At 36.8% G+C, this 11,245-nt stretch overlaps 1 protein-coding gene and 1 pseudogene across 1 annotated transcript in view; both read left to right on the top strand.

The window, feature by feature from the left end:
- TPST1 (tyrosylprotein sulfotransferase 1) overlaps nt 1–11,245 on the top strand; it is a 121,045-nt gene that overhangs the window by 61,301 nt on the left and 48,499 nt on the right. The window contains exon 3 of the mRNA XM_003794216.3: nt 9,993–10,191. Within this exon, the coding sequence (XP_003794264.1) occupies nt 9,993–10,191 (199 nt within the window). The remainder of the gene's footprint in view (nt 1–9,992; nt 10,192–11,245) is intronic.
- Nucleotides 6,393–6,918, top strand: LOC105887378 (annotated as a pseudogene).

Raw genomic sequence — 11,245 nt, 5'->3', positions numbered from 1 at the left:
AAAAAAAAAAAGCCAGATGCAAACAAGGATGTATTGTAGGTTTCTACTTATTTGAATTTCAAAGTATAGATAAAACCAATCTTGTGTGAATAAAGGTTATGATTGGGAGGTGACACAAAGGAGAATGTTGGGGTGCTGGAAATGTTCTCTGGCTTCATCTGGGTAGTGCTTACATGGGTATATACTTAAAATTTTGAGTTAGACACTTCAGAAAATGTTATGTGTACTCCATATTATGAAAGATAATTTGATTGCTTTGCCAATTTTGAACAAATCAGGATATATGACATTATAAAATTCAATCATGGAAGGAAATCCAACTATAGTTTCATTATTTATAATTGCTAAAAGCCTTAATTAAGGATAAACATGTTAAACAATTCCCCTTTGAGATGAAAACATGAAAGTAAGGTCTAATGATGAATCTGTTTATTACCCTATTACATTTTAGCTAGTATTTAAATATTTGGCCACATATGTTATTCTTGAAGTCCAGAAGGAGTGTAGGATAATTATTAGCAACATTTAACCAAATTGTTTTTGTAATTTCATCCTGATGGACAGAAGCAGGATGGCGTTAGTAAGGGGACTTAGGAGAAATGAAATGCCAGTGTTTTCGCAACCACTACTAAGCCATAAAAAAGAAATCAGATTTGTTCTTGCAAAGAATGCAGGGCTGGCCAAACACCAAGATGTTGCTGCACAGAGAAAGTAAAACAACCAGAGACAAAACCACAGCAGAGCTTTTATCCCAAAACTGAAGAATGAGGACTGAGACATGACCAGGACATAGGGGAGACAAAGGGTAAACAAAGTAGGTTTTTATTGTTTTCTTGACCTTGTGCTAACTATTAATCTAAGCCTAGAAATGCTGGCTTTATCTGAAGAATCAGAAACAGATTTCTGCAGTTTATTCATTTACTCAGTAAATGTTTGTTGAGCTCATAGTATGTGCCCAGAACCAATCTAGGCACTTGAGATACAGCAGGAAACAAGAAAAATTCCTGCCCCTATGAAAAATTTACTGGGGGTGTGTGGCAGAAACACATCATACATACACATATTATACATACAGCAACGAGCTTAGAATAGGTGGCTACTTTTAAAACTAAGTGATAGTTTAGCCTTCAGCTATATGTGCCTCTGGAACCTCCAGTTTGATGCTGCTATTGATGCCCCTATTACATATTTTAATGAGACCTTCTTTGGCACTTTAATAATAAAATCTCCTTACCTGTAAGTCAAGGTTGATTTGTCTTGATCAGTGGCAAAGAATAGAATAAGAAATAGGTCCATATTTTAAGAGATTTTAGGAAAGTGGAATGATATCTCAGACAAAGGAGTCAGGATATTGGGCCATAAAGTCAATACAGATAAAAGCTGAAATTAATAAAATCCAAAAAGAGAGAAAGGATAAATAAAAACCAAAGCGGGTTCTTTGAAATGATCAGTAAAAAGGTCATTGGAGTATTGATGAAGACAAAAAACAGCAAATATATATTATGAAGGATGAGAGAGGAGATACAAAAGAAATTTAAATGAATTACAAAGAGAATATTAGGAAGATACTACAGGAAAGTACATTTGTAATGGATTTGACGGTCTAGAGCAGCAGTTCTCAACCTGTGGGTTGCGACCCATAGGAACTGTATTAAAGGGTCGCAGCATTAGGAAGGTTGAGAACCATTAGTCTAGAGACAATAGCTGATTTTTCAAGATAGATGGAAAACTTCAGTAGGTTGATTAGCAGCAAAGATATTAAAAGGTGAGAAAAACCATTTAAAACTGAATACGTGATTCACAATTGAATCATTTCTAACTATTAGAGAACAGATGAGTCCAAGGCTACTTAAACTGTTTTAGATCATAGAAAAAGATAGAAAACTCCCTATTCATTTCATGAAACCATGATTTAATGATATAACCCAATAATTAAGTAAATGAGGTGAAGCCTATATTAACTAGTTTCATGTAAGCATTCCTAATTGTATATAAAATCAGCACATTGTACCCCATAAAGGCATCAATGTACACATTAAATTACACAAAAGAAAATTTCTGATCAATTTTCTTAGGCATATAGTTTTACAATTATAAAATACTAGCAAATGGAATTCAGCAGTGAACCAAAGATGGATAAGCTGTATGACCAAACACTTTTTATTTCAACAGTGAAAAAATAGTTCACTATTAGAAAAATCTCTCAATCAACATAATTTTCTATATCAGTAAATTAGAGAAAAACTTATGATAAGGTCATTCAGTGCTGAAAAGTCTCTTGGTAAAATTCAGTTGTCATTCATAATAAAGTCTTAAGGAATTTTAAAATCTACTTAAATATGTTAAGTGCTATTTATTTGTTCACTCAGCATGTTTTACTGAGTACCTATTACAAGCCTAATGTTCTTGGTGCTGGGTTACAACGGGTAAGAAAACAGACAAAACTTTGGGAGCCATCCCATGGGGAGAAGACAAGTTAAATGTCTAGTGTGTCGGATAGTAATAAGTGCTTTGAAATAAGAAATAAAGCAGGAAATAGGGGCAAAGGGATTTGCGAATAGCTGGGATATAGGATTTGTCAGGGAAAGAGTCATTGGTTAGGTGCTATTTGAGGAGAAAACAGTAGGAGGGCAAGTGAATAAAAGAGACAAAAATTCCTTTCCTCATGGATCCTATAATCTTGTGTGGGGAGAGACAAAAAAATATTATAGAGCCAATGTCTTGGAGCTTTTTTCCATTTGGATTATATACTCTTCCACTCATTCCTCTTTGCATGTCTATTCCAGCCCTGATAATTTAATCAGGAGAATTTGGTTTCCTGTAGTAGTTGCTGTGTATCATAATTCAGACTCGTGGTTTGGCAGTCAGTCTGGCTGTAGTGTTTAACTGGGACTCACGATGAGCCATGCTTAAGATGAGTGTTTTGCAGGATTATATTCACTCAGTCATTCAAGACTTTGGCATTGACCCATTCCTTGAGGAGGAGGAGCTGTCACTATGAATGCTACAGAGGAAAAGGAGCCTGGATACAGGGGAAGAACTTGCTGAGTCACAGATATCTTGCCTTGCTGTGCACGAGCTGTGGGTATTGAAATATGCCAGTCTCTTAGGTAATATGTTTTGAGGTTCCAGTGAACTAGAGGGTACTAGAATGATAACTAGTTCATATCCTAGTATACTTTGGGCCTAAGGGTTAATTTTTAAAGAAACTGAATGAGTAAAAGAGATTGGATGAGCTCCAACCAGACTACAGTTACTGTTTAGGAAAAAAGGATCAGGCTGTCTATATCAGGACCATTTCCCCATAATTTAAACTATCTTTCTGAACAAAGGTTGGCACCCTTTTTCTGTAAAGGGCCAGATAATTTTAGCATTCCTGGTGGTATAGTTTCTTTTGCAGCATTGAACTCTGCTGTTATAGAACAAAAGCAGCCACACACAGTGCAGAAAACAAATGGCCATGGCTATGTTCTTATAAAACTTCATTTATAAAACAGGCAGTAGGCTAGATTGGGACCACAGTTTGTCTATCCCTGTTCTTGAAAATGTTTTTGAAACTATGTCTCTACCTGTTAGTGGTCATTATCCCTAATTTCTGAGGATCAGACTTTTCTTAGTCTACAAAGCTAGACTTTGCTCTGTCTTAGAAAAAGGTAACCCAATATGGGAAGAGAGAAAAGGTGTATTGACAAACCCAGAATGCTGACAAGGATGTCTTTTTTGAATGGGGTATAAGTGTCACTGAACCTGCAAAGGGGGGATCCCTAGGCTGGCTTGGTGGCTGCGCAGAAAGCCAATTACTGAGATAAGGATGTCAAGGAAGAAAGGAAATTTACTGCAGAGGACGTCAACTGGAAGTAGGAGGATTGGCTCAAATCTACCTTCCTGACTGATGAGATCAGGGGCTTTTCTAGAGGTAAAATGAATATATGAAATGAATGAGCATCATTACATGTTGGGGCAGAGTCCAGGGAACACAAGTACAATGAGAAATCTTATTGGCACATACATTGCATGGCTTTAAAAAAATGGCAGAGAAGTCCCTCCCAGGGCAAAGATTTTAATAGTACAATGAGCTGGGGGTTAAGATTGGTCACCCTTTGGTCTGTGTGCAGGCAGGATGTAGGGAAGTAGGTCCTTGGGGAAGATCTGTGGTGGAGTGCTATTCATCTTGTTTTCTCTGAACAAACAGGTGGTGTAAGGCCTTGTCACTATTTCATGGACATAAGGAGGTTACACCATTTCTGAAAAACAACTCAAAAACAGTGAAACAGAAATTTAACAAAGTTCTGGTAGGCAAGTCTTGACTGGCCAGGAACTTCAAACTCAAGAGAACTGTAAAAAGTTTCTTTTTTCCTTTTAATTTTTTCATGGAGCCAGTTATATAAGTGCAACACAAAGTAAACATTATTGGTTCTTTCCCCCCCTCCCCTCCCCACCCTAGCTGCTGTGCTAACTTGCCATTTTCTAAACATTCCAGGTTCTCTCATGAATGTGAATGTCAATGTGGTCTGTCTTTGAGGAAGACATCACCTGAGATCACACACACACGTACACCCTACATTTCCTTAAGATAGTGTTTTACCTCTATTTTATTTGATCTAGTTGAAGCCTTAATCATTTCTTAATTCTTCCAATATATAGCCAAGTATGTTTACTGTTTTTCTTAACCCCAGCTGCTCCGTCCTTCAATCTACTCTTCTTATAGTTATCAGCATTGAATATTAATTATAATTTTTTCATATCAGTTCTATTATTAAAACCTTTCATTGTTCCTCATTATTTTCAAGTTAAAGCCAAATTCCCAGTCATGACAGATAAAACTCTATGTGTGACCCCAAGGCTTAAGAAAAAACTTGTTGCAGAAGTTAGAATTTTTTTGAATTTTAGAAAGGTAATGTGGTGTATATGACACGTTACATCCTCTGTTCTGGATCACCACACTGTAATTGAATACATGATATTTCTATATGAAGGAGCATAATTATTTATGTTGAATGGAATAAAGACTATAAATAGATTCCTTTTCATGTCAGGTTTTGCTGCCAAATGAGTAAAGGAAAGTGTTTATTTTGGAGCTTTTTGGATTTCAGAATTTGGAATAATAGGCTGTGGTCCTGTCGATATTCCGTGGTCTGCTGGAATTGGCTTACTCCAGCTCAGAGAACCTGCTTTGCTCCTCTCTTCCCAATTCTGCAGTCAGTTAGGTTGTGTTGATAGCTTAAAATTAGACGTGATAGTAATATTTACACCATGGACATTAGTAAATGCTACAGATCATGCCTTTGGAGAGGAGGTTGTTAAACATCACCGACACAGCACTGTATATACCTATTGTTTTTGTGGTGCATTTGTTTGTTTTTATCTGGTAAACCAGCTTGTTTATACGGTGTAGAGCAGGAAGCCAAAGTTTTCACAGAAGCACAGAATGGTGGTCAATAAGATAGCAGTAAGAGATGCTGGGAAAATCTGGATCTTTTTCAGACAACTAGACATAGGTTCAAATCCTGGCTCTATCACTTCCAAATTGTGTGACCATGGACAAATCTCTTAACCTGTGTTGGCCAGGCACAGTGGCTCACACCTGTAATCCTAGCATTCTGGGAGGCCAAGGCCGGAGAAGTGATTGAGCTCCAAAGTTTAAGACCAGCCTGAGCAAGAGTGAGACACTGTCTCAATTAGAAAAATGAGCCAGGTCTGGTGGTGGGCACCTATAGTCACAGCTACGTGGGAGGCTGAGGCAGGAGGATCGCTTGAACCCAGGTGTTTGAGGTTGCTGTGACATAGCTGATGCCGGGCCAACAAAAAAAAAAAGGAAAGAAAGAAAAACGAAAGTATCTTTCTCTTAAGATTGTTTTAAGGATGAAAAATATATGCAAAATACCTGACATGGAATGAATGGAAAATGTTATTCTTTGTTTTCTGCAACCCTTTTTTCCTGGAGGTTTTATTTCTTTAAATATGAGTCCCATTCTCTGAAATTCCTAGCGCACCTCCAGTAAATATGCAGCTTATTAGCACTTGGATGTTCTCTAGTTGTATCAACTTACATGTCAATTAGATGTGATGTCCATGTAGGTACAATATTTGACTTCTCTTTAGCTGCTTGCATAAGCTAATATATAGTTTTCCTCTCGGGAAAGCTTTAGTGATTCACTTTGTAAACATTTATTGAGCACCTAGTATATGTTAATGTGGTAGGTGCTGGTGATAATGAGATTAATTAAAACATAGATGCTCCTTATAGTCTTGTGTGTGAACAGAAGTTCTCTGAAAAGGCATTTAGAGGAAAGAGTGTATTCTAGTGAATACTTTGCAAACTGGCAAAGATGCATTCCCAAGAACATAGGGAGGGTTTAGCTTTTATAGACAAAGTTCCTGCTCAGGTTCCTTTATACAAATGAAGGATTCAAACTTGCTTAGGTATGATTGGTTGGTGCAGCTGAATTCTGATTAGTTGATGCAGGCCACGGCTTATTGGTTGGTTCAGGTGATGTAAATAATAACAGTTACCCCACAATCTCTCGCGCTCTTTCTTTCCAACTTGGGCCCTGCAGTATGACTTCCGAGAAGAAGGGCCGGTCTGCCATCAATGAGGTGGTGACTCGAGAATACACTATCAATATTCACAAGCGCATCCATGGAATGGGCTTCCAGAAGCGTGCCCCTTGGGCACTCAAAGAGATCCGGAAATTTGCCATGAAAGAGATGGGAACTCCAGATGTGCGCATTGATACCAGGCTTAGCAAAGCTGTCTGGGCCAAAGGCATAAGGAATGTCCCATACCGTTTCCGTGTGCGGTTATCTAGAAAACGCAATGAAGATGAAGATTCACCAAACAAGCTCTTTACTTTGGTTACCTATGTACCTGTTACCACTTTCAAAAATCTACAGACAATCAACGTGGATGAGAACTAACTGGTGATTGTCAGACACATCAAATAAAATTATAAAATCACCAATAATAATAATAATAACAGTCAGCTATGCCAGTCCCAAAGTCCCAAAGTTAAGCAGACTATAGGTTTTCTCAGAACTCAGGAGTACTGTGTGTGACCTCCAATCAGCAAATGGCCATTTGGCTCTATTTTAAATGCAAGCCAAATTAGCCTCTCAACATTCATCTTGTGGGATTGGCTCTTTCGAGTTCATACATGGAATGATAGATAGTTGCACAAGGAACCCAGCTATATAAATGCAGGGAAATTAGGGAAGCTTTTGTGGTAATAGGAGTGAGAACTGATGGTGATGTGAACTAAGGTAGTGGTAGTAGGAATGGAAGAGAGATTGTCCTACTCAAAGATAAAGCCTGTAGAACTGGATAACTTGGAAGCAATTTTGCTTCCTCCCTGTCCCATCCCATTTCCCTAGCTTTGCCTCATGAATAGGAGGTGGTGCCATTTATCAAGACGGGATCTACATGAAGAGTAGATTTTGAGCAGAAGCTGATGGGTGTAGTTTGGGGCCATCTTAATATTGAGATGCACATAGGACTTATGAGTAGGGCAGGCGTAATTTATCATACACACCTGAACACTTATAGCGAATAGGAGATGCTATTATTAGGTTATTAAGTATGAAATGTCCAATTTCCTTAAGGAATAAGTTTGACAGTTGCTATCTCACAGTACACTTGGGTGCTCTTTGTTTTACTTTTATTGTGAAGCTACATCCGTATTCTTTCAATTGCACATTTTGGCTTGTGATTATCTTTAACATTTTTTTAAAAGCAATTTTTGTGAAACCATGGATAAGTAAAAAAAATTGTGTTATTGTTGAGTATGAATTCCGTCTTAGAACCAATGTAGTGCATGCAGCTTGAAATACCAAGAAAGGTTTGGGAAGGATATGACTAATGAACAAACACACACAATACATTGATGGTCTGAGAAGTTCCATTCTGGTGATTTTAATCTTGAAAATGAGCCACCAGGGTGACCTGAGACCCAGGTGGATAACTGATGAGCTAAAAGCTATAGTGGAAGCAAAGCCGTCTCAGCCTATGCATGAATTAGCAGCAAGGTTTGACATTACTGGTCCATCAATATTGGACCATTTGAAACAAATAGGTAAGGTAAGGAAGCTGGATAGATGGATTTGGCATAAATTAAACGAGTGTCAGAAGAGACATCTCGAAGCTTGCTTTTCTTTCTACAGAGGCAAACAATTTCTACACCAGATTGTTATGGATGGTGAAAAACGGATTCTTTTTGACAATCACAAGTGTTTAGGACAATGACTGGATAAAGATGAAGTGCCAAAACACAGTCCCAAACCAAATGTTCATCAAAAAACACTAATTGTGTCTGTTTGGTCCAGTGCTGGTATTATCCACCACAGCTTCATGAAATCTAGTCAATCGATTACAGCAGATGTCTACTGTAGTCAATTGGACAAAATGATGAGGATTAAGCAACTGAGACTGATCGATGTAGATAGGCCAGTCTTCTAGCAAGATAACTCCTGACCACATCACACAAACAATGCTGTTCAAACTACGGAATCTAGACTTGTCATCTACCAGACCTTGCACCAATTAACTACTACTTCCAGGCTTTGGACCGCTTCTTGCAAGGAAAAGTATTCAGTTCTCAACAAGTTGTGGAAAATACTTTTTGCAATCTCATCACAACTTGCTTTCCAGGCTTCTTTACTGCTGCCATAAACCAGCTACCATTAAGATGGCAAAACTGTGTTGATAGTTGACTTGTAGGTGCATACTTTGATCAGTTGTATTGTTTGTTGGAGATATAAATTTTGATTCCAAATCAGACATTTCATATTTGATGACCTAATAACAATAACTCTGAGGCAGTAAGTATAAACTGGACCTGTCTTACACAGGTTAAAAATGTCAAGCAAAGATCATTAGGGATGAAGCTATACAGCAGAATAAAGGGAGCCGTGGATTATGTGGAGTCCTGGAGAAATATTTAAGAGGGAAAAAAGAATGTGGCTGTTAAGGTAGGAAGAAGAACTGGAGCAGGTGGCTTCACAGAATTCCAGGGAAGAGTCATCTTATTTTCACTTCTTATTTCACATCTTATTTGAGGAGCAGAGCCTCTTCCAGAGACTCCTCATCAGATAGTGATTCCTGCAGTGAGAGGTCATATACTTAAAGAGAAAGGACTTTTTTTTACGCATTGTGTTTGAATGACTTCTTATGTATGAGGATATTAAACTCTCCTTAAGCATTTCTGTTATATGGTCATTTGGCCAAAATCTAATTCAGATCCAATTTAAATCCAAATGTCATTTCATGTTATATTTTAACCAAAAATGTTATTAGTTATTTAGTTAAATATACTGACTATAGTCCTTATAGGCTTAGAGTAAATTTCCAGGTCAAAAGATAGAACACACAAAAGATAGTAATATTGACTGCTGTAATATGGAAAATCATAAACAACAGTTATTTTTCTTCTGTAGAAAATAGAGGTTTTGTAGGAGGTCAACAGAAAAATAGAACAAGTGAAAATTTTGCATTATTAGTGGTTTGTGGTTAGCTATTTTGCCCGCAACATTTTATTGTGAAAAAGTTCAAACATACAGAAGAATTGAAAGAATTATACCCACCAGGTAGATTCTGCAATTAATATTTGTCGTATTTGTTTTATCACATATCTGTTCCTTTATCCCTCTAGTCATCCATAAGTCCATCTTTTTTTTTAATGAATTTCAAGAAATTAGCAATTTTTCTAAGCAGTCTTTGTTGAGTTGTTTCCCCTGGATATTGTACTTAAAGTGTCAACACATTTTGTGCAGATGTTCCAGCTGACCCTTTTTGCCATTTATAGAATTCTGAGGTTGCCACTAATCACCATCAAACTTAAATTATTTTTTTAAAATCTAGTAAATAGTGTCAAATCTGCCCTCTTTCTCACTTTACAAATCAGATGATTAAAATTTATAAGCTATCAAAAATAATTGTAGTGGTTTTTTAATACTATTTTTAAAATTTTTAATATTTGTTCCTGTTATGTTGTTTTCAGAGTGGAGAGATCTACAGACCAAGTCATCAAGCCAGTCAATGTGGGAGCTCTATCAAAATGGGTTGGGAAGATACCTCCAGACGTTTTACAAGACATGGCAGTGATTGCACCCATGCTTGCCAAGCTTGGCTATGACCCATATGCCAACCCACCCAACTACGGAAAACCTGATCCTAAAATCCTGGAAAACACGAGAAGGGTAAGTGAGATTTTTAAAGTGACTAAGAAAACTAGATACAGAATTTGGAACATGAATAGTTTTTTCATGTTTCCTTTCTTGCTACTTTATGATGAAAAGAGTTTTAAATTAGAAAAATTCTATTTGTAGAATGTATTATTATTATCAGAAGTCTTCCACTGCATTTCACAGATAACTCTGGATCTTACCAAGAACCTCGGGGTCAGTTCTTTAATGTATTTTGCCCAATTTCTTGTATGGTTCTCCCTATGAGGGACATTTGTTCTTGTAGTTGATTACGACAAATCCACATAAACACTAAAATTATTAGTGATCTTACTTCTAGTTTCTTTTTTCTTTAAATCTAATGGTGGCTACTTTGCATTTAAACCTTTGTTTAGATAAGGTATATATATCTTTGATACCTAAAGGCTGAACATTGGCTACATTAGAGGACTTATTAAACAGGTATTGTACATTAGCCCTCTGATTAAGAGAAATTTGCTATTAGAGTGAAATTACAGTTTTTCTCTTAACAAATTAAAACTTATTACATCTTTACAAAATATTGTTTTAGAAAGTGCTAAAATCTGAAAGGGTTAATCTGAATTACTAGTCGAATTTATTTCAAATCAGACCTAAATATCTTTTTATTGTGATAAGATACATATAAATTTGCCATTTTAATAATTTTAAGTGTACATCTAGTGGCACCAAGTACATGTACATTGTTACACAGTAGTCATCTATCTCTGGAACATTTTCATCTTCCCCAACTGAAACTCTGTGCCCATTAAGCTATAACTCTCCATTCTCCTCTTTCCCCAGCCCCTGGCAACCACAGTTCTACTTTATGTCTCTGTATGTATTCATTTTTGAAACTACAAGTTATAACAAGACAACCATGTTAATATCACTTCACTGATAGGCTATTTGATTTCAACATTAAAATTCCTTGGCTTTCACGGGGATTCTCTTGTTTATATCAGCATCCTTCCTTCCCCACAACTTTATGTCATCTCTTTATTCTGTCTTTAGATACCTTCAGATGACAGTCTTACGACTAACAAATTTA

This window comes from Otolemur garnettii, unplaced genomic scaffold, assembly GCF_000181295.1.
Source record: "Otolemur garnettii isolate 467f Iridium unplaced genomic scaffold, OtoGar3 scaffold00077, whole genome shotgun sequence".
Taxonomy (NCBI): domain Eukaryota; kingdom Metazoa; phylum Chordata; class Mammalia; order Primates; family Galagidae; genus Otolemur; species Otolemur garnettii.
The sequence above is the reverse complement of the archived record's forward strand: the minus strand, read 5'-3'. Positions and strand labels throughout refer to the sequence as shown.